The 24830-nt window shown below is 41.3% G+C and overlaps 1 protein-coding gene and 1 long non-coding RNA gene across 2 annotated transcripts in view; one reads left to right on the top strand and one right to left on the bottom strand.

Moving 5' to 3' along the window:
* Window positions 1–1937: 1937 nt before the first annotated feature.
* LOC118219833 lies at window positions 1938–4540 on the bottom strand. The gene is made up of 3 exons (XR_004763855.1): window positions 4413–4540; window positions 4245–4290; window positions 1938–3218 (listed from the first exon to the last, which is right to left on the bottom strand). It is a non-coding gene; the product is annotated as an uncharacterized LOC118219833 (long non-coding RNA).
* The window catches only part of LOC118219832 (melanopsin-A-like), a 33814-nt gene continuing 13014 nt past the window's right edge, over window positions 4031–24830 (top strand). Inside the window, exons 1-4 of the mRNA XM_035403289.1 lie at window positions 4031–4130; window positions 4384–4546; window positions 20182–20324; window positions 21424–21557. Coding sequence (XP_035259180.1) covers window positions 4400–4546; window positions 20182–20324; window positions 21424–21557 — 424 coding nt within the window. The 5' untranslated portion in view covers window positions 4031–4130; window positions 4384–4399. The remainder of the gene's footprint in view (window positions 4131–4383; window positions 4547–20181; window positions 20325–21423; window positions 21558–24830) is intronic.

Genomic DNA, 24830 nt, shown 5'->3' with positions numbered 1-24830 from the left:
ATCACTCCACTGGCTACCGGTCGCTGCCAGGATCCGGTTCAAAGCCCTGACCCTTGCCTACACTGCTGCCAACAGGACAGCCCCCATCTACTTGCAGGACATGACTCGATTCTATGTGCCTACTCGACCACTCCGCTCTGCGGCAGCAGGGCGCCTTGTAACCCCTCCCACCCGCCCAAAGGGATCACAGAGCTTCTCCACCCTAGCTCCCCAGTGGTGGAACGATCTCCCCGTCCCTCTCCGAACCTCCCCCTCACTACCCATCTTCAGCCGTGGCCTGAAGACTCATCTCTTCAGACTATACCTAGATTAACCACCACCACGCTGTGTATTTCACTTTAAATCTCCCCCCCCCCCCCTTTTTTCATGACACTTGTTACATGTTGCCCCATCCCAGCACTTGGTACTGGTAATTTGTATTTGTCCTAATACTGTAGCTTATTCTTCTGCCTAGTTGGCTTTGCAGAGGTTAGGTCTGAATAGTGTTCACTGTGTGAACTAAACTGTGTTATTGGCTAGAAATAGCTGTACAAAATACGCATTGTATCTTATTGAACCTGTGTTTAGCAGTTGTCTATGACCATGAAATGCACTTTTTGTACATCGCTTTGGATAAAAGCGTCTGCCAAATAAATGTAATGTAATGTAATCCTCTTCCTGACTGGTGGCATAATGCCAGTGTAATGGGCTCCAGTGTGTGGATTGGCCCCATGATCTAATATCAAATCCAGACTGTTCCAGGGATGGACAAATTGACACATAGCATCCTCACCGTCGTCGTGATCTGAAGTTGTAGTTTAATATGATCAATTACATGAACACATTATTCCATCAACTTTATTCAAAATTCGAAATAATGGTGGTGCAGTGGGTAGCACTGTCGCCCCACAGCAAGAGGTTCGGGGTTCAAATGTGGCCTGGTCTGTGTGGAGTTTGCATGTTCTCCCCATGTCTACGTGTCCTTTGGGTACTCTGGTTTCCTCCCACAGTCCAAAGACATGCAGGTAGGCTAATTGGAGACTCTAAATTGCCCATAGGTGAGTGTGTGAGTGAATGGAGAGTGCGTTAGATTGATGGCTTGTCCAGGCCATGCATGCTGGGATAGGCTCCAGCAACCCCCGCGACCCTATTGTTAGCTGCCTAAAAAGGGCCACCATTTTTACCTTCCCTACTCTGCTTGGAGTGTTCTGCAATGGAAAAAGCCTTAATGCAGCAGTTCTCAACCTAGCCCTGGGGAACCACTTTGTATGTTCAGACAGATGTCACTACTTATTGCATTGGATGTTACTGAGGGGGAAATCTAAATTTAAGATTGTTGCTGGCTAAGTAGGATTTAGTTAAATCTAGGGTGTAGCAACAGTGAATCCAGTAATTCCCTTACAACAGGTTGCCTCAATGAGAAATACCTCAAGGAAACAATAAGCAGATGACATCTAATGGTATACATATTAGACATTTAAATGATTGATTAAAAATGTTCTATTCTGTAGTTTTTTGTTGCATGTTCTCCCTGTGTCAGTGTGGGTTTCCTCCGGGTGCTCCAGTTTCCTCCCACAGCACAAAGGCATGCAGGTTAGGTTACACTAGGTATGAGTGTGTTAGTGAATAATGTGTGTGACCTGCGATGGACAAGTGACCTGTCCTCTTGCCCAATGCATGCTGGGACAGGCTCCAACACCCCCTCTGAACCTAATCAGGAATAAGCGGGTTAGATAATGGATGGATGGATGATTCACTTTATTTAAAGATAATAATTACCATTCAAACCTCTAAATTAATCAATGGGTTAATCAAACAGGTGGAATAAACTGGTGAAAACCAGCAATTCAAAACTAACTCCAAATCATATAGCAATATGTTTATATTTTAAAAATTATTACAACACAGAAATTCAACAAATAAGTAATCATACACTATCTATGAAATCATAAAGAAATATCTGGCTGTAGGCTCACTACTTATAGAGAACAGATTTTTAATATCTTTAATATTTTTTAAAAATATTAGGAATTACAGTAGACAGAGAGAAGGGAGAGAGAGAGAGAGAGAGAGAGAGAGAGAGAGAGAGAGAGATACATTGCTAAACCTAGCCGGTGTTTTACCTGCAGTGCACAAGCTGTGATGGAATAATTAGCCCATCATGATGAAAGTGTATTCTTCTTACTGAGGGAATGTTTGAAACATTTACCCCTACTTAGTAAATGTTTAACCCCGTTACCATTGCCATGCGTGTAATTGTTTTTTCTTTCACTTAGTAAATGTTTTTAACTGTTTCATACATTTACATAAATGGTTCATACCAAATGTCCATGAGAGGGCCATTAAAATGTTAATTGCACATGGTTACATTTTTTTGGTTTTGGTACAATAAATCAAAAATTTACAAAATATATGATAATATATTTGATACAGCCACTTTCTAACCTGTACTTCAAAATAGAGACATTCTCTACGCAAATGTTTCAGTCTCATCTCTCCTTATTGGATACTGTTTATCATGTCACTCGTTATTTCATCAGGCTAATTTGCTCATCATTGCAAATTACATGGAAGTATACTGGTCCTCACTGTCTGTCCGGCACCCAAGCCATTGGTTCATTTTATTTTACGGCAATCTGTCCACATACCTATTTTCCAAATAAAAATAAATAACAAATATAGTTGAAATAGGGATGAAAGGCTTTAGGTATGCTTAATACAAAAAGAACTATAACTTAACCATTTTATTAGACTGGAGGAGGTTAAAGTCACAGTAAATTGACTGTGACATGCACTGTATCACACTGATTGTCAGTGTCCTTACGTACACATTTTTCAGGGCAGACAGTGAACAGCCTGGGAATTTTTAGGAGAAAGAAGCATGGTAAAATAAATTTAAATTGACTCAAAATGACTCAGAGCACCCCATGAGCTGATTCTGACCATCCAGAGCAACGGGATAGTGTCTGGGTAGAACAAGTCCCTCAAAAGTACAACAACGTCTCTCCAAACCTTCGAACTTAGAAACTCAGCATTACAAGGTAAGTTCTTCATCTACAGCATTTAGTCAGGAACTGAGTGTTTTATTATCAGGATAATGAGCTCATTAAAGAGTGCTTTATCTTGTTGCTCATATTTCTTCTTCAGATTTTTCAGAGGTCAGCATCCTTTGACTCAGCTGGTTCCGGCACAGCACTCAGTCAGCAGGGTGGGCGGGTCAGTCTCATGACACTGAGAAGCTGAATTAACAACACAGAATAAGCACAGGGTAAGAAGATCACAACATGAGACATTCGGAGCGCATTGCTTTTCATAAATCATAATTCGAGGAAAAGACTAAATATAATGTATAAATAACATGGGATATCTGTGTTAGTCCCTTTATTACATTTTATATGTAGACTTACAGAAAAAAGCTAAGCTTCTCTGTCCTCATAATCTACTCTACTTCCCCCCAATGTCCTGCATTCCTGTGACCCACCCCACACATGCACTACATAATTACCGAAGGAATTCAAACCTTCAGCTTTTGGGACTCCATCTCATATTTTAATAACTAGATATCTAATGTATCTATTCATTTTGTTCCATTTTAATGAAAGGATTACTTCATCAGACTCTAAATACTCACGACATCATCTTGACAGTTACAGCTACCAGCAAGGCATAAACAAACAAGAAAATATATATGAATAGACAAAGCACATGCACACCCACATCCCAGGAAATAACATGGCTATGAATGCTTCCGAAAGCAACATACACACACACACACACACACCTGCATGCATATCAATTGCCAGTGTTCTACGTGTGGGTATAGTTCAGTAAATTAAAGCTGAAAAGGAACACTGTGTGTCTGTGTGTCTGTGTGCGTGTGTGCGTGTGTGCGTGTGTGCGGGGGGGGGGGGGGGGGGGTTGAAGGAAAAAATAAAAAAGGTGAGGGAGAGAGAGATAGACAGAGGGGTAAGAAGAATGCAGGGAGAAAGAGAGAGTCAGTGAGAGAGCATGACGGATGAGGTTGGGGGGGGGGGGGGGGTTAGCCACCGAGCGCGAGTAGGAGGTCCTCTGTATCACACACCAGAGGGATGAATGACTTCAGCGGAGTGCAGATGGTCTGTGGACAGGATCTGTGAGGCTGTTTGATCAAGGTGCTCTACAGTTGTGGAATATACTCCTGCACACACACACATACCTACACACAAACACACACACACATTCACACAAGCATTCTCACTGGAAGCAGATAACTTTTTATCACCTACCAGTGGAAGTGACTTCCCTCTCCTTCTGTCACAATTTCCTCTCAAACTATAGAGAAACAGCAGAATAACAGCAATATAAATGAAAACCCTGATTTCATCCTCTGTTTTTTGTTTTTTTTAATTTTTAATTTGTTTTTAGACTCGTCCACTGCGGGATGATGGACTCACTGCAAAGTTTCAGAAGGGATTCCCCTCGGGACCTAAACGGCACCGCTGGCCCCGTAGTGGACACGGTGGCCCCTTGGAACTACAGCGAAGTCAACGCCTACAAGCTAGTGGACCGCCCGGCGTTTTCCACCACAGTGAGTGCCTGCTGTTTCTGACCGTCTATTTTCTGCCGCTATGACTGTCTCTGCCCCTCCGCTTGGGTACAACGAGGGGCATAGTGCACTTCTTTAAAGTGATAAGCGTGGTGTAGCACTCATCCAGGTAGTTTGCAGTTTGAGTCCGATAACTAATTTGTGAATGCGCAATGATCCCGTTAAATGTTATCATACGCAATATTGGGTGAAAACCAGCGGTTCAAGCTTTCAGTAGATTCACGACACGCTCTTGCCTGTGAATGAATTTCCGCCTGTTCGTCAGTGCCTGCTTCTTTCAAGCGTTTCCCGGTCGAGATTCCCTGAAGTGCAGAGTACGTTCAACCCTGCACCGAAATGATGGAATGGAAGAAGAAAATGTATTTAACGTGGGATTTTAGAATTCCGTGTCCATTCTACCGTTACGATTTGTGATATAGTTTTCAGGAAGGTAACTCGTATTTTCATGTTGTTGTAGAGTACCCCACGTTGTAATATAAGTACTCACCGCGTGTGGGTATTTTTGATCATATTGTTGTGTTTACGTTGTTTTGGTCACGTGAGACCCTTTTTTCAGAGTAGACGTGCAAGCGTCCTGTGTGAATCAGTGGACTTTAGTCCAGCAGAAGGCTATTGCACTACGGACTTTAGATCTTGAGGCAATATGTAGGCTGCAGCGGTTTCGTGCGCAAGAGACAGCCGGACATAGGCTACTCGGTTCAATTGTAAACGCTTATAGACAGGTCAGTTACTAACCTCAAGGTGTTATATGAATTGGTGTTTATGCTTGCCAACTCAAATACTGCCTTTTTACCTGTTCGACCGTGCTGTTATAGGGAACTATGCTGAACTAACCGAGGACTATTAACTATTCTAGAAGCAGGCTATTGCTGCGAATCAAATCATAAGAGAATTAGATGTTTCTACCAAGAATATTAGACAGACTTGCACTGTACGATTTGCACGAGGCATTTCTGCCGTCGCATTTTACAGATAAGGCATATGCCATGGCTCAACAATGAACTGCGGAATAATGAATTGTGGAAGAAAAACCATCAGATATGTCACTTTGGGGGGGGGGGGACATCCACCATTGGCAGTTTAATATTTTTATGTAGCTGAACAAAGTTTTCTGTTCTGTATGGATATTAAGCTGGTTATAGGTTATATTTGTATTATTTGTTTAAACATCCTTTTTTATTTCTTATAAACTTCTTGACTGAAGTATAATTCTGGCAACATATGCTAAAATCCATCTGTTTCAAGATGTTAAGATGTATGTTATATGAAGCTGTTATATCAATGTCTGTAGAATTAATTCTCTAATGGCATATTTCATACTATGGAACAGAAGCAGAGGCAGCTTCTGACAGAGAGTAAATCAATCTAAAGAATACACACATGAGAGGAAGTCCGGGGACAGAATGTGATGTTACACTAACAAGGTTACTGTGGGGAGCATCCTCCGTAGCACAGTTTGAATGAATGTTTGTCATAATTGCTCTGTGATTATTTTAGTGCACTTTGTAGTTTCCCCTCATGCACCATACAAACTTATTGGCCTTACAGGCAGCAATTGCATTATGCAAGGCATTTAGTTAAATCAGCTGTCTGAGCTTCAAAAGAAAGTAACACATCTTTCCACTTGGAAATGTGTGTACAGTCAGTTTAGTCAGTGACACACACTCTTGTATACGCACAAATAGATACACATGCACATACATGCATGTTTTCACACAGATATGCAAGCATGCACACATGCAAGCATAAATTTTCTCTCTCTGTCTCTCTCTCTCTCACACACACGCACACATACACTCTTTCATACGCATACCCTCAGACACATGCAGCTACACATAAACTTATAACTTTAAGTGTATATACACAGACTTACCCACACAGACACATACTGTGTGCATATACTTTCATACACACACCCATAGATACACAATCATCCACACGTGCTCTCTCTTTCTCACATACACACACAAGTGCACGCAAAGAGAGCATGAAATTTCTTTAATCGTCCTGCCCATTTAAAGCAGAGTTGAATTAGTTCAGCAACAACAATATGATATCTTCTCTTGCTACTGTTTGCGGGAGGAACTTCGGGGCGTAGTAGTGCCTACAAAACAGTAGGTGGCCTCGGTCTATTGGGGAGATTACGTGAGGTGCTCAGGGCAGGATTTTGCCAATTATACTGTGATATCAGACACTCTCCCCAGAGTCCCCACTGCAGAGTCTTCCGCGAGAAGGATCGAGTAATTGGTATTGAAAGGATTGGTATTCTTTCAATGTCAGAAGTGTGTCTGAGCAGGACAGCTAAAAAAAGCAGAGCCATACGAGGGCTCTCCTGTACATACCAACTTCTTGCTGACATTAAATTCAGATTTCAGATTCAGTCAACTTTTACCTGTCCATGTCACATTTTTAAGTAGTGAAGGATATTGTACAGGCTGCAGCTACAATAGCTGAGAGGTCAATACATTACATCAATAGCTGAGAGGTCAATACATCAACTTGGGAGGCGTACCAGACCACACCCACCTCACCTTCACTTTGTGTCTCCGTCTCAGTATCTGCACGTGACAGCTTGTATTAGTCGACTTGGGTCAGGAGAACTGGAGTACTGGAGAATGCAGACGCTCTATAAGGGTGAATGGCTATGAAGAGCCTGGGTTTACAAGGTGACCACATTTAATCTAAAATTTTTCGCAATGTCTATAGTCCTTGAATCCTAGTGAGCAATTCAAATGTGTATGTTGAATTTAATTGTGATTGGTATCCCAATTTGCTTTTTTAGTGCAATTCCATAACCCTGAAGAATCTCTTTCCTTACTACAGGGAGCTTTTCTGACAAGTACTGTAGTGATTTCAGCCATGGCAAAGTTAACAATAAATGTGCTATATTAATCATTAATCAGCCATTAGAATTAATTTACTCGAGTACATTTTATTATATTAATTATCTTATGCAACAATCAGAAAGTCAAGAGACAATGGTGTTTCATTTCAAATAACATGTCCAAAGAACCTTAAAAGTTACTGCTTTAGCATTCTAATCAGAAGGCTCATTTAAGCTTTTTAAATTTAGATTTAATTGAATTGAATTATTGTCCACTTCAGCTGTATCACTTACAATTTCATTATTTTATGAGTTTTTTTAAAAAGATATGCTCTTCTCTATTGTGAGAGAAGTGTCATCTATCTATTGTCCAGATAAAAGAAAATGATGACCAGTAGCAGTTAGTCATTCCCATTTCTCAGCATATAATTTCTTTCATCCTCCTCCACATTTGAAGCAAAGTAAGGTGATGTCATAAGAAGGGGTGAGAGCAGGGGGAACATAGTTGTCCAACATCATCCCCATATATGGCTGACTCTTATATTCATGAAAAGACTGGTTCCTCACTTTTGGCGAGGATTATTCTGCAACATCACATGCAGAAGGGTTTGGAAGAGTGACTAGCCAGAAATGATTTAATTGCATAATGAACCCAGTGTAGTTTAAAGCTGTTTGCCCCAAATTATATGCTTCTGTTCACTCCATCAGAGATGAAAAGACCTCAGTCATAGACACATGCAAGCATGTGTGTGTGTGTGTGTGTGTGTGTGCGTGCGCGTGTGTGTGTGTGTTTGCGTGTGAGATTTCGTGAATCGTAGCATTTCTTGTGTGCATTATGTCAGCATTTCTGGGGATGTCTCAGCATTTTTCCCCAGTGCTATGTCATAGCATTTCTTCTGTCTGCCAGTCTGTGTGAGAGCGTTTGTCTGTAGCCAACTGTCAAGTACTCCAAATAACCTAAGCAAGTATGTCAAGAGAATAGCCAGGATGTGTAGGCACAGTCCCAGCGAGGTATGATGTTCTTAACTTAATTTAAAACGCTAATGTTCACTAAGTAGCTTGGCAATTACTATGAATTTTGTAAACTATTGTATGTTATCATGTATATGGTGTACATGCTCCATATACAGTACTTTCTCAGAAGGAAACAACATGACAAGTTGAGTTTTGTGCACTTCATCTGGGAATATTACAGCTTTGTTCACACTCACGTCAAAACTGAACATTTCTGAAGATGTTCCGATTTCTTGAGCTGGCAAATTTCCTGAGCAAAATTTTCTCCAGCCCCCATTCACACATGACCCTTCTATAGTTAAGTTCTTAAAGAAAGCTGGGTACGGGAGCATATGCAAAAAGGGTTTTGTAAGTGTGGATGTGTGAGCTTTGTAAGTTTGTGTGCGTGTGTGTTTGTGTGAGTAACTGTGTATGTGTTTCTCCTTTTTCAAGAATTGCTTGATTGAAAGTACAGGTATGTTTCGTGAAATGTGCTTTATGAAAGCTGTCAGTGGACGACTCCCACAAGGCCTGGTTGCATTGCCACCTACTGGCAGGCCAGGGGTCACTGAAGTTCAAACCCATTTCTAATATTACCACTTGAACAGAGAACTACGCTTCTCCGGCTGTAAGAGTCCCCTCAGGCACACCAAACAGCGGAAGTGTCTGAGTAACGAAGGAACTGTGTAGTCTTACCTGGTGCTACTGGAACAGGATTAATTTACTGTTTTCAGTTATCTGACTCCAAAATAATGTTTTAACCTTTCCTTTGTGCTAACAGTTATACACATACGCACAAAGAGACTGCAGTAGAGGCGCTAAAGCCTTTTTCCGCCAGAAGTGTGGCTCTGTACAGATCACTATCTATCTTTGTAGACACAGCCTTGCCTCTGGCTTGTGAGGCCTACAAAGATTCAATTCTTGCGACGGCACAAGTGTATGGGCGAGCGACTTCAGGGTGCAGATATCCTGAGCTGTGTGTGAGGACCATCCATCCATCCATCCATCCATCCGTCATCCATCCGTCCATCCACCCATCTCGATAAAATGGTTACTGTTTAAAATGTAACTTCTTTATTCAACACCCACACATGAACGTTTACGAACGCTTCAAAGCAGCTTTAATGAATGAGTTGTCCCAGCATTAATTTGGCTTACTGAATAGGCCAATAACAATGAGATATGACTAAAATATGCCCTGCCCATTACTGTTTCTTAGTTTCAAGACTGTAGTGCAATAGAATGTGGCAGTACCGCCTTTATTCCCACGTCATTCTGAAAAATATTTACTAATCATTGATCAGAGCGTGCGGAGGACCAAATAGACGACTTTCTTCAATGCTGATTGAGGCCCCAGTGTTATTACACACTGCTGTTGTATGTACTGGATGTATTCACTAAGTGGAAGCACTTATTCAAGATTGCTTATATAACTGACACTTCCATATACTGTACAGCGAACTTGTGATTGTGGTTTCTCAGGGATACAGCTATCCAACATGGCAGCCATTCACTTCCTTAACCCAGGGACTCCCAAATTACTATCCTCTAGCTGAGGGTATACCCTATTATAAACTAGCCCTGGCTTACTCAATCTGAAAGGACAATCTGTGTCAGTTTATAAATATGGAGATATAAACAACATGTTTTTAAAAATTAATCCATTATGCTGAACACCCCCTGGCACTTTCTCACAGAGCCCAGTTTAGGAGCTGCTGTCAGCTCAATCCAGGTTTGTTTGTTTTTTGGGGGGTTTTTTTTGGTCTTTTTTTACATATGTCCTGGTCGATGTGTTCTAATTGCATGAGAACTCTGTTGAACTTAGGCCCAGGCGAGCGAATCATTCGGAGTGAAATTCCTGCCATTTCACCCATATTCTTGAATATTCCTTGGCCCAGTTCCTCATGTCCCTGGGCCTCTTTGGACTGTAGAAAAACGGATTTAGTTATATTTGTCAGAGTACTCCATATAAAGGCTTTAATATCATAAGCAATAACTCTGATAGAAGCCCAGTGAGCCTTATGTAATGTCTCTCATCTATTTAAAAATCTGTATTTTGTGTATCAGCTTTCAGAGAATGGAGCAAGGGAATTTCCAGTGGCCTAAAATAGGTCAGTTTGGATCACAGCTTTGTTTAAAAGTTTGCACTATCAAGATGCCTGATAAACCAATCCTACTTATGAAGTTTCCTGGTATATGCATTAGACAGTTACTGATTTAAAATTTGACATGGGAGTTTTAGGGCGATTAGAGGATTCAGTGCATAGTCCAGGGACTCTTGGTTCATGGGGCACTGATTGTCTTATGTAATGCACAATATTTACAATTTAAATTCCGATTGAATTAGTAAAATTAATTCAATTATGATGCAAATTCCTAAAGAAGTTTCACGAAGAGGACTTAACTGGCTCACAGCTGCCATTTGCCCTCCTGATCATGGTTTTTTGGGGTGGGGGGGGGGGGGGAAATTAAGTTTCCCTAAGGGAATAGGGGTTTGGGGTTAGAGTTCGAGGTTGAGGTTTGGTTTTGGATAAGGTCATGTTTTGGGTTGGACTAGGGGGATGGGTTGGGAATAAAGGTTAAAATCAGGGAACCAGAAAACCGAGTTGGGGGGTTACATTACCGCTTGCATGGGAACTTCCCCAATTCATCCTCCATTCTTCACAACCAAAATCTTATCCCAATAGAGCTATATTATTTTCTTATTATATAAAGGCTACAGTAAGGCTTCCTTAAGACCCAGACCCTTTGTAAATTATATAAGGGTCTTTGGCTCACTGTAGGATTCAGAAAGAAGGAAATCTTTTAGAGGAGAGGATTTCCCCCCTCAACTGTAACCCTGGTAACGTTTCTATACTGCACTCAGTCCAGCGCATAAGAACATATTAAGAACACTGCAATAATAATGACTGGTCATTTGGTTTTCATTTTGTTCACTTTTGCCTATATTTAAAATAAAAACAATGTTTTATTCACCGAAGCTTCTCAACTGTGTAAAAAAAACTTATTGAAAACGGCAACAAGAATTAAGATGTCAATGCACAAAGAGACAAATACTGACATTTAAGACAGCCATGAAATCAATAAATAGATTTTACAGCGTAACACCACTTTGGTGTTAAATGAAGTAGTCGTTGACATGAATAGAAAAGATTGAATCAAATGAAGCATTGTATGACTGTAATAATCACTTGCATTCGCTACCATTTATTTTCCATTCAAAATGACATTACTGTCTAAGCCTGTGGGCAGTTAAAATGCCCGCACCACATGTGATCTTTCTTGTGGTCTGTTTGTGCAAGCAATTCACTATTGATGCTTGGCATAGCCTTCTGCTGCTAAACATCAATACTGAGTTGCTTCTGCTGTAGCTAGCTTTCTGCGATGTAGGAAACAAATGCAGGGTAACTTTCGGCTCACCAAACTGATTTGTCAAACTGATTAGAAGGGCAACGTAATTTAGATTGTTTACCAGATTTAACAGTTGAGATTTAATATGATTTTTGTATGAAAAATGTTTCCACTGTCCTTGTTGATGCTTGAATTTCCTGTCAAGGTTGAGTACTGGTAATTTCTAGTTATATGAGGACAGTTTTAGCCTGTACTTAATGTGTATCTGCTCATCTTAAACTTTATTTGACAGATTAAGGGGTACATTTCACAGTTTCCATTTTATACTGTTTACAGCCATTTGGCCAGACAATCAGAAATGTGGTCCCTCTCCCCATTCATACTACATTTCTTTTCTTTTCTTACTTTTCTCTCTCCCTTTTCACATTCTCTTTTTCACACACACACACACACACATATATGTATATATATATATACACACACACACACACACACACACAATGAAGTTTGGTCTTTGTCATCAATCATGAAATGGTTGGTCTTATAATAATCTCGTACATTTACTACTGTGTATTTTATATCATAATAACAACATTCTGTCTCTTATACAATATTATTACATTCTGTGGACTGTCAAAACTCCAGTGGTGGAGGTTATATTTTGATTAGAGATGGTGGAAACTACCATGGAAATGTGACCATGCTCTGTTCTCTGCATGTTATCTGTGTTCCTCTCACAGACAGCCAGCGTGTGTGTGTCCAGCACAGCCTCTGTGTGGGAGCCAAAACTGATCTAGTTATTGATCAAGCGAGGACACACCCACAGTGAGAACTTATCTTTGTCTCCCAGGGGAACTGCATTGACTTCCTGCCAGTTGCCCCAGTCGAAACCAGTCTGAACCAGTCTCATTTAAACACGACCCTGTCGTCTCCTGGTATCCCTCAGTAGATGACTGCCTGGATTGTAAACTGAGGTGTTCTACAAACAAAGACTAAAAAGACAGCTGTAGGCATGTTTGTAAACTGTGCGTGTGTTTATGTGTGAACGTGTGTGTGTGTGTGTGTGTGTGTGCATGTGTGCCCTGTTAAGCATTAATGTGTGTGTGCGCTTTGTGTGTGTGTGTATGCATTAATGACGTGTGGACAGAAATACGGTATTATTGAAAGTGAGGGCCCGGGGCCTGACACTTTGAGCTATTGTACAGGCTGGTTGACAGGGCCCTTGGGCCATTGTCCCTGCCTTATCCATCCACAGAAAAGAATGAATGATCCCTTACTCCATCTCCAGAGCGAATGTTTGGAGCAATTGTCATGTGCTGCAATCCATGACAATAAATCTGCGGTAAGCCCTGCTGCAAGCCCATTTTCCAACACACTTGTCGCCATCGGAACAATCCCTCATGTTCTTTCATGTTGGAATGCTTTTATGTTAGCACGCAATACAGTGTATTTTTTTTTTTTTTTTACTGTGTGACGTATTATATATTTCAGGACCTGTGCGCATGCTCTTGCTGCAAGAACAGAACTAAAGGTCAGTGTTTCTACCAACGTTGATTTCAGGCAGCAATGATTAAAATGGCCAATGCCCAGATATGTCTAAACATGTTGCTGTTTACAATACAACACTTTAAGTAGTGTACTGTAAGCAGAAGACAAGAAGCCGTAGCCGTAGCCAGGATTCCTGTTCATTTGTCCGTTGCCTGCTCTTGCTGGAGCTCTGTATGCCTCTGTGTGATGATTAGTGCAGTGTTCCAATAAACAGACAACCTCATTATTTCACCTCTTAAACAGTGTCTGTAAGTATTTGGAGAGTGACACAAGTTTAGCTGGTTTGGCTCTGTACTCCAGCATATTGGATCTGAAATGAAACAGTGAATACATGCTCAAGCCATAACACTACCTCCACCATGTTTCACAGCTGAGGTGGCATGCATTGGATCATGAGCAGTTCCTTTCTTTCCTCCCTTCACTTTGGTACAGGTTAATGTTGGTTTAATCTGTCCTTAAGACTTTGTTCCAGAACTGTGAAGTTTTTTTTTCTTGTTCTGTTCTTGAGGCTTACCAAGTGGTTTGCATCTTGTGGTGAACCCCTCTGAGGTTATGCTGGTATAGTCTTTGCTTTATGGTAGTCTTTGTAACAGCTATGCCTACATCCTGGAGAGTGTTCTTGATCGGGTCAACAGTTTAAAACAGCTGAATAGAAAGCATTCTCCACAACAGTGGTCTTCCATAGTCTGCCAGGTTGTTTGTTATTGCTGAGCTCACAAGCAAGTAAAGCAAGTGTGTGCTTGCTTCAGTGTGCCCAACAGTTGATTTTGACAGATCCAATGTTTTGGCTATATCTCTATCTCTATATGGGGCGACATAGCTCAGGAGGTAAGACCGATTGTCTGGCAGTCGGAGGGTTGCCGGTTCAAACCCCGCCCTGGGCATGTCGAAGTGTCCTTGAGCAAGACACCTAACCCCTGACCCCTAACTGCTCTGGCGAATGAGGGGCATCAATTGTAAAGCGCTTTGGATAAAAGCGCTATATAAATGCAGTCCATGTACCATATCTCTGATTAATTTATTCTGATTTCTCAGCTTCACGATGGCCTTGCTTTACTGGCATTGATGCTTCTTTGGTCCTCATGTTGAGAGATAACAAATGAAAATGTCTCACCTAGAACAAACAGTAGACCTTTTGTTAGCTTTTTGTGCATGAACTAATGACACAAAGACACACAGCCTGCCAAGTAAAAAAAGAAAAATTACCAGCCAATTATCCAACTATTTTTGGTCCCCTAAAATGGAGGGCCCATGAATAAAAAGGGCTGTAATTCCTACAAGGATCACCAGATAGCCATGTAAATACCATCAGATGAAAGCTGGCAGTATGCACCCCGTATTCATTGTTTTTATTATAAATCAAAAGTGCTGGAGAACAGAGCCAAAGCTACAACAACCGTGTTGCTGTCAACGCACTGCCTTGTACCTACTTTCGATGTCTGCCTTTTCTGACATTTTCAAGCAGCCATCATTTCGATTATTGGGTCCAAAGAGAGGAAACAAATTTTTTAAAAAAACAAATTCAAGAAGAAAAAAGACAAGAGCAAACATTTCTTATCAGCCACAATGTAAAAACCTCCGGAACATGATTTTAGCCGGAAGGAAAGCAAACTAGACTCTCAAGGTTGCTTGGAAATAGAACGATTTACATAGGCTTGCCCATCTGCATTTATACACTGTATATGTATTACAGTATATCAAGCCAACATTAACAGATGGGATACTTTATGCACTAATAATAAAAAGACCTGAAATATAATGCTTTTTTGACAGTGAACATTCTCTATGTAGCTTTGCATAATACATAAGAAAATCTGAAATACAAACATACACTTTCTAATCAGCACCCAGTAATTTCCACTGGGAACACATTGGTGAAGACCTTGAGTCTGCCTATGTGCTTTGACATCACAGCTTCTCACGTGATTTGCTGCTTTGAAGCATGTATTGTAGCCTTATAAAAAAATGGAGGGAGAGCCTCTGGTCTTGGAGCAGGGAAACTCTTTGGTTATTCCTTTTCCCACCAATCTCTGAAACAGATGATCCTCCTAATGCTATTTCATTTTAAACTCTTATCTCTATTTCAGCCAAGGCTTGGATACTTTGGGCATCTGGACCGAGATTATACTGATTATACGTCTCCTGTCTCCTTGGGTTCTATATATACCACCATGCACTATTTTTCAATTGCGTCTATTAGTTTTCAGGGACACCAAAAAATTAAATATACCCAAAGTGTCATGGTTCTGTGTTTTCCTGTCTGTGTTTCTTTTGTTGGGCCGCCAGATGGCGGCACTTCTGTTTTGTGTCCTGCTTCCCCGTTAATTGTATTATTGTTTTCCATTATTGTCTCATTATTCTATCATTGTTCCCACCTGTGTCTTGTTATCCCCTCCTTTTCTGGTTTGATTGTTTTTTGAGTTCACCTGTGCCTTGTTACCCCCTGTCTATTTAAGTTCTTTGTCCCCTTGACTTGGGTGCTGGTTCCTTGTGTTTGTTTCCTACTTGTGTTCATTTCTGAATGTATGTATTCTGCCTGCTTCGGTCCTGCTTGTGCGTTGTGTGTTTCTGACTTTGTTTCTGCCTGCATTCCTGCTTGTGTGTATTCTGTCCTGCCTGTATTCCGCCCTGCCTGTGTTCTGTTTTGTTTTTTTTTAGGTTCTTAAGAATCTTTTTGTGTTTATGGTTTTGCCGCTCGTGGCCCTTTGTTTGTTCCCTGTTTATTTAGTAAAGTCTTTGTTTGAATTTCCCTTTTGGAGTCTCCTGTGTTTTTTTACTCTGCGCCAGGGTCCAACCCCTCGAACCCCTGACACAGAGTGCTATCTATCCAACCAGATAGTTTCTCTGAGATTTGATGAGTATTCTAGATATCTGCTGCAGCTCACCATGATACATCAGACCTCAATGGGCAAACGTGTGTGGTGCTCAATGTGACAAAAAATATTTTTGAAAAACTCAACAGCAATGTCTCTTTCCAAATATTATGCCACAGTTACTCATGAACACTCACAGACGTAGTTGTGGAGGTACACTGAAGTACACCAGCTGTGTTTTTCCAACCAAAGCACACTGGTATTCTGTGGCACCATGTCAACATTGTTAAAATGTTGAAACAAGGTTTTAAAACAACGTTGACACTGCGACCCTGAAGACTGGTTTGCATTGGGTGAGACTGCATGGATATGCACAGTTGCCATACTTTGGTAGTTTGAAACCATTTGAGCATGATAACCGAAGCAATTTCAAAATTTGAATATGCAAGAATGAATTTATATAATTAACCATTTTTATTTACCATAACCATAATTATTTATGAAAAATAATTTTTATGACTATGAAATATATTTTCAATATTTAAATTTTCAAAAATAAATTTAATGATAAATAGGCATTTCATTAATGGAAAGTAGCATAACTAACCTACATGAAATGCAATGAATAGGCAACAAATTATAGGCGGTCATTGTATAGTCTCAGTACATAGTGAACTTCAAGTTGTGGAATTAGAAAAACATATTTATACATAGTTGATGAAAAAGTAGTTGCATATGGTGGGGGAGGTTCAGTAGTCCTAGCTTAATATAAAACACTCATGTAAAAGTTGGCACTCCAGACTGTCCATTTTGGTTAGAAATAGGCCAATAGCACCAATATATGCCTATGTTTACGTCATAGTGGGTGACACACTCGCACTCAGCAGTTGCTGTCAGTGAAGAGACTTCTGTCACCAACCAACCGATACTGTGTGATACATGTTGCATTAGTCCTGAACACTCCTGCCTCCCCTTGACTGGACATCTGTGTGGAAGGGCTGTTTATTTTTATTTTTTATTTTGTGAATGATTGCGGTGTCCACAGATCACCAGTTCTGCTCTGAATTCATGCTTTGGAGCCAGTACAAGCCGGTTGCCATCAAGATGGGGGCAAGCTATTTGAAGGTGCTTCCTACATACTGTAATGTCTCTGTAATGGGTGTATATTATAGCCTCAAACAGAGTGTGACCCATAGCCAGTATTGACCTGTCATGTATTGACCAGATTTTGTTCGTCATGATTCGCCATTAAGGCTGATCCTGCCGTTCAGTTGCAGCAGTAGTCTGGGCCTTTGTGTTTACTGCTGAAACTAGTGCATTTCACCCTTTTGTTATTTTAGGTGCATAGCCTTGTGGGTAGGCAGTGGAATGTCTTGCTGGCGCTAAGAGCACATTTGGCTAATCTATGCTGGAGGTGCAAAAGGTGCAGTCCACTGAAATTCAGACTTCTTCCATACAGAAAACAGCCACAGAAAATGTATGCATATCAAGCCACCATTACAACCATCCATGTATGACACTTAGGCCTATTGTAATTTCTTCTTGGTTCTCTATGACTTCTTCCTTCATATTGCTAAATCTGGGAGCATAACAAGGGCAGGGAGGCGGAAGCATGTGAAGAAAGCAAGCAGGTAGTCAGAGGGCCATAGTTTTATCACCAATAAATGATATTCTGTGAACAACCCTAACATGCTTCGCTAATAACGGCAGGATTAATGAAAGAAAAAAATGTTCTCTGTTGGAAAACAAGGATTATAAACACTAATTCTCTGCTGCCTTTATTTATAATCAGTTCAACAGAATGTTTGAACTCAATTGGAATTTGTTGAAAGGAGCCAGTTATGTAAACGCGGTGACTTTGGCCTTTAAGCAGCATGTAGTCATGCATTCAGGCAGCGCACAGAACATCAGGATATAAGTGGAATTAGGTCAGCGGTTTAAACCTATTGGAGAATGTACATTATGTTATCTGGGTCACATATAGACGCCACATCCTGTGGAGTTTAGCAGCTAACTGCATGTCTGTAATGCACTGTGCTGGGTGCCATGATGGATCAAATCCAAAAAAGAAAAACTGGCCCAGTGGTTTAAAATCCCTGCTTGATTTTACCTGTTGAATGAGAAATGACAAAGAGTCCTGGTAATGTTGGTTTCACCTGGTAAATTACCTATATAAGTGATCTGAGACCGCATGTAAGGTGTATTGTAAGGTGTGCACAGATGCACTGAAGTCCACACAGGTGATCTCAGACCAGATTTAAGGTGTAGGTGAAATTATACCAGGGATTAGGTGTATACAGGTGAATATATAGATATAACGTGAACAGTGTGAACTTGTTGAATAGTATATGCAGGTCATCTCGGTTCTGATGAATGGTGTACAGCTGGGAGTCTACCTAAGTAGGAGTGGACACTTTGTCCAGGTAAACACTTTGGAAGCAAGCCTCTGAGTATTACTGTACCTTCTGTGCCCCATTGATTAGTATTGGAAATGTTTAAATGGCTGATGGCTATAAAGGCCTGTTTATTCAAATTTTGTGTCCCATACCTAAATACAGTTCCAAAATTCAATACCAGCCAATGTGTCGGAGGCTAAAGTTTAATTTCAAAATAGATCTCAATCATGTAAAATATAATGAGCATGCTTAACAACAAAAAGTAAAATTTATACCAATAGACTATAGACACTTGAGTTGTGACAAAGTCTGTTTGTTTACAGGGCAGGCAGTGCCCTCTTTTTACTATCGAATGCCCCCCCCACCCCCAACGTGCCCTGCCCTACCCACCCTGTAAAATACCCTTGTGGTTAGCACGCATTGCTGTCATGTCACAAAGAATGTGCAATGTCCAATATGGAGGGGAAAAGGGCTCAGCGGTGTCTTGGAAGTAATTCCTTAGCTGCAGAGCATGGTGTCCTGAGTAGGCTAAGTCACAGCCTTAACCACAGTTACATTTTTCCACCTTTCCACAAAGCCCTCTGTGGCATTGATAAAAGCTTTATCTTTAGCTCTGTGTGGTGTTCAAACTCAGTTCATCCGACAATCAGTTTTTTTTTCTTTTTAACTGGGATGCCTCCTGACAGATATATTGGACATGAGATGAGACTTGGGAGCAGATGTAAAGCCCCCCTCTGACCCCTCTGCTAATCCCTCTTTCCTGCTGTCATTAAGTGGCCTTGTCTCCCACATCCCTCACTAGGGAGGGAACACTGAGGCCTGTTTTCTTCTTTTTCGTACTGTAAGGTTTATTATACTTCCAATCGATGGGACTTCCTTATGAGATTGTATTGACTTCTGTATTCATATCTGCCTCTACATCAAACTGTTCTTTTTCAACCATTTATAGAAATTATTTATTGCTCCAAAGAAGTTATGTCAGAGACACAGAAGCACAGAAGAATGTTCTGGGCATGTTGCATGAAAATATACTGGTGGGCGGTGGGAAACACTTTACAATAGGATCACATGAATTGGAATTAACTAATTTAGTTGTTAACATGAATTAATCATGTACAAATATATTAATATAATGTATTGTGGCTGATTTTTTTTCAAAGTCTTGCTCTCTCTTGCTTGTTTCTCCAAACCTTAAATAACCTATTGTATGGTTTGTGTTTTTAACATTTATGAGTGTTTATGATATAAGCCATGCTTATATGTCAAACATAACTACCAGAGGGGGTCAGAAAATAAATATTCTGACTTGTGTTTCCTCTACCCATGCCAGTAGATTTAATTATTTAGTTCTACTTCCTTACCTAATTAGCAAATCCAGGTGATTGAAATGAAAATCTGGTAAAGACTTTCATTTTGTGAACCAGGATTTTTCAGCTCTGCTAACCTCCCAGATGAAATTAACAGTGGCTATCCTTTTATAAACTGGAATAATAAAACGTAATAATATTCCAAGACAATTTCTGCACTGCTTCTTGTGACTTATAAATTATCTTTAAGGAACATTGTGAAAACTAGATAAATGTACATGCTAGACTTTATCCTAATATTTTTTAAATGTACTATGAACCAAAAATAGTTAGCTGGGTCTGTTCTGTCATCATGTTTCATGTAAATCCACTTGCTTCCCTGCAGGTGGCGATGGTGCAAGAGTCCCGCCACCCTTTCCCCACGGTGGATGTGCCAGACCACGCCCACTATATCATCGGCTCAGTCATTCTGGCTGTCGGCATCACCGGCATGGTGGGGAACTTCCTGGTCATGTATGCCTTCTGCAGGTACGGCCCCGTCCATCTGATAGCCTCAGGCCTTTCCAGTCACACTAGACATGAAGGTATTACATGACATTATCCAACGGAAAAAGAGCTTGTGGTACATTAGGTCCTGAGCAGGGGCGTCAATAGTGGCACTCACTGTGAGCACATTTTGGGTTCAGTAGCTTGGACATCAAAGGACCAGGAATCCTCTGCAATGGGACATGGTCAAATTTGTTCCACCCAGAGTGGGGTGTGTTTATGTCAGCCAGGGCTAACATATTTACCACCAGGTTCTACACAGTGACATGCCAGGTGTCCACATGCTACTAGTAGTAGTCAGCTGGAGATATATACAGTGTATCTCCTCCAATTTTCAATCTACTTTAGAACCGTGTGGATCGTTAAAATTCAAAATTAGATGCTATTTTATGTAGAAAAGAGTCACTGGCTCCCAAATTTACTCACTGTTCAGTTTCATAGATGGATATTAAATAGAACTAGAGTGGTTTAGGTTAAGTAGTGTGGCCAGGCATGAAGGTGCACCACAGCACTTTTTTTAGGGGACTGCACTTGTGCCACACTCCCTTCATGCTAACGACAGGGTGGAATTCTCTGTAGGCCAGTCAGTAACTTATTCTCTGGCACGAAAGCTTTCTATCTTCTTGACACCTCCAATTCCCTGATATGCTCGATGACTTCAAGGCTTTCATACACAGACCATGTGACAGCCTGAAAAATGTGAAAAATGTTGCGTGAAAACAAATTTTAAGAGCATTGTGTAAAGTTCAGAGAATCTTAACTTGGACAACTTAGACAATTAATTGTAAAGTTTCACGTGTGTGTTATTAGAAATGCTGCCGCTAAGCTACACTTGAAGAATGACATCAGTGTCAAAGTGCACAGCTTCAGAACAGATAGAGTATTCATGGTGGCCCAACTGACCCAGTGCAACTTGACTTCTTTTAAATGAAGTAATCTTTAAAATAAGTAAGCCTTAGTAAACATTCCACACAGTCCATCAGGATGAATTCATTAAAAAGGCTATAGCTGTCTCTCCCTCTCATTTTGTATTGTGTGTGTGTGTGTGTGTGTGTGTGTGTGTGTGTGTGTGCATGTACAGGAGCCGCAGTCTTAGGACGCCCGCTAACATGTTCATCATTAATCTGGCTGTCACGGACTTCCTCATGTGCATTACCCAGACGCCCATTTTCTTCATCACCAGCATGCACAAACGGTGGATCTTCAGTGAGAAAGGTACATTTCCAGCAGTCTAAAGTAAAAAATCTGAAGGATTGCAAAAATGGTGGTGTGGGTGGGGTTTTATATGTCTTACTCAGAGGAATGAACACAGGATGGATTTATTTATTTCATTATTTATTTTTAAAAGGTACTGTGTATGACTAAACATAATGGGGGACCATATGTGACGAAACAAAGTAACATTTAGCACATTTAGCCATTTAGATTGGAAAGCAATGAAATGGAAAGAGACACAATGAGTGATCTAAGACAGATGTTTCGATTTTCACTAATGAGAAGAGCAGCCTGGTCAATTTGAAAAATTAGCATGAGAATCACAGTTCACATCAAACCAACAGTTAACAAATGAACTGAGTGCGTCCATAATAACGTATGATTTGATTGAGCAGTCTTTTTTTTTTTTTTAACTCTGGACTCAATATTTAATATCGTTATCTTTCGAAATCTTTCAAAGGTCAGATCTTTCAAAAACTTGCTTTAGAGCAGTTTAATTAGTTTATGCTGTTACAAAATGTCTTCTGTAAACGGTATACATGCATCACGTAGACTGATTGTATAAAAACTGAATTTTGTGCGGAACTCCTCTTCCTCATCCCTTTTTTTTCCCACCCTGAAGTGGTGACCAATCGATAGCGGAACCTGTAAGCCCTTCCACATCAAAGAAAAGATGCCATTTTGCCACCTTTCCAATTTGTCAGAGCACTTTTCTCGCATGCAGTGCTTTGAACTGCGGAAGTGGGATTAGCGGATAACACGAGGGCAGGCTGACCGATAAGGGCCTGGCGCTGTCCTTTCTTCGGGAACACTTGCTGATAACCGGGAAGCGCCCCGTCGAGGGCCGTCGCCGGAAATTAGCGAGGGCATTGACGCACGCGGCGCACGGCCCGGGTGGAGGCCAGCGCCCGGCTTCAAAGACCACTCCCATCGCCGGCTTTCGCTCCGCGGCTAACGCGCACGTCTTCATCTCCCCCCCCCCCCCCGGAGGAGCCGCGATTCCGCTTCTTAAGCAGACGCCCGAAAGGAGCGCCATTGATCTCCTGCCTCAGCGCTCCCCAGAGCTCTGAGGAGCTCCGCCGAGTTTAAACGAAAAGGAGGCGAGAGGAGACGACTGATTGGTTGATTGATCGATTGATCGCAGCACTGATGGAGGCAGGGGCAGTTCATTTCCCGTATGCGCTACAGACTGCCTGTTTGTAGTTTTTGAGCTCTATATAAAATCCGCACCGAAACTGGTGGAAGATGCAGTGACTGACCCTACACCACTAAAGACGAGGGTGCGCAGCCTTTCAGGAAAGACCTCGTAGGAACAGAGAATGTGACGTTTAGGGTGCCGTGTAGAATGTGGCTGTATACTGGCCTTTCTGAGGGACAGCGCTGCCTGCCTAGAGGATGGGGATTACCCTAATGCCTGCCATTACTTAATGGTGAAAAATGACCCTCAGAACGGGGTCATAAACCAATGTGAATGTGAAAGTGGCGCGAGGGGTGAAAAATGGTGTTTCCAGGACAGAGATTAAAGTCCAGCTCGACATTTGGCTTTGCAGGCCACATAGCGAGGGTGCAGGGGAAGAGAAACCTTGTCAAAGGTGTACATTTAGGGCTAAAATAAAATGTTTTCCGATTATTCGATTTGACAGCTGGATCGTTGGGAACTCTTAGCTAAAGTCGTTTCGTTCGACCAGCTTTGGCTCAAACACTGCCCCTTGTCGCTCTTTGCCCTCCTCATTTGTTTGAGTGCCGAAAAAGCCTTTGATCACCGCTGTAGCGCTTTCACAAAAAAAATCATCCATCCTCTTTTCCTAAACACGTTAGCTGCAGGTCGACAGAGTGGAGGGTCGGGTCAGGGTCGGGTTTTTTTTATTTTTTATTTTTTTTGGTTCTGGGTCATTTGTCTTCCTCTCTAACACCTTGCAGTCCCACTTCAGAGTGTAATTCAACATTGTTAAAAACATACCTCCTTTTTTTTTCTCTTTAATTGCTGGGGAGTGGATCTGTTGGTACTGAGCTGAAAATGGCATGACCCAAATCCAGCCTGCAGAACATGTGAATGTCCCCGTGCATTTCATTTTTTCCCAATTGCAGGCCCTCTGGCACCAAATTCCAGCATATAAAGTGATTATGAATTAGTTAAGGTGTTAAAAAAAAAAAGAAAAACCGTCTCCAATCTCTGATGGCTGTGGTTGAATGTGGTCACGGGGTCCAAAAATGGAAGTGATGGAGCGTATTACGCGTCGCACATAATGTACTTACTGTTCATTCAGTGCACTCAAAAAGACCTCAGCATTGTCTCAACTCCAGTAAAGTTCTCGTTACTAATAAATGATTGCTATTTTAGCCCATACAAGGCTCAAATGAACTCTTGAGTTAAATAAACTACCAGAGTTCATTTAACACATAGTACTTTGCTGTTATATGTAAGGGTTACAGTTATGTAGGGCTACTGGACTGAAGAACAATTGGAAACAAAAACAGATACATAGATAAATGCATTTGGGGAAACAAATGAACTTGAGTAGATTTTGCCTGTCGGACGGCTAAGGTTAAACAGTTCATTATTAACACCTCCTAGCACAGTCTCCTTATTTCAGAAAGTTACCTGATTGTATGATCGTAGAACCGTACAAGATTCAGAAGTGGGCTGAGGAATTTGTTCCCTCTCCAGCAAAACCCCGGTACGACTAGCGCAAAAGAGCTGAATGAAGCCAGCAATGCGTGTGTGCCCGTGTGTGTGTGAGCCTTCGACAGGAACATCCAGCAGGGACCAGTCCTGGAATCTAATCAGCAGGGCCCTCCACAAGGCCAGAAGGGGTTGGATGTAAATTATGAAGCATTTCTGCACTTGCAGATATTTCATATCTGGTAGATGAAAGAAATGTATTTATTGATTTGGGCTGCATGCTCAGTTTGTCGTAGTACCGGAGTATCAAATCCCTTCCTCTACGCACGCTTTCAGTTTCCCTGTAATTATGAGGTGCCGTCAGGTGCTGTTGATCCAGGGGCATCTATTTTTTATGACGTGCATTAATTCTGTTTGTAGGGATCACCACAGGGCTTCTCTGTTCACATCAAAGAATGCTTGCTGTTTATACGTGTCATGGTCCTGTTTTCCTGTCTGTGTTTCCCCTGTTGGGCCGCCAGATGGCGGCACTTCTGTTTTGTGTCCTGCTCCCCCCCTGTTAATTGTATGATTGTTTCATTGTCTCGTTATCCCATCATTGTTCCCACCTGTCTTATCCCCTCCTTCTGGTTTGATTGTTTTTTGAGTTC

The sequence above is a fragment of the Anguilla anguilla genome, chromosome 2 (assembly GCF_013347855.1).
Source record: "Anguilla anguilla isolate fAngAng1 chromosome 2, fAngAng1.pri, whole genome shotgun sequence".
Classification (NCBI taxonomy): domain Eukaryota; kingdom Metazoa; phylum Chordata; class Actinopteri; order Anguilliformes; family Anguillidae; genus Anguilla; species Anguilla anguilla.
This window is presented reverse-complemented; position numbering and strand designations above follow the sequence as displayed.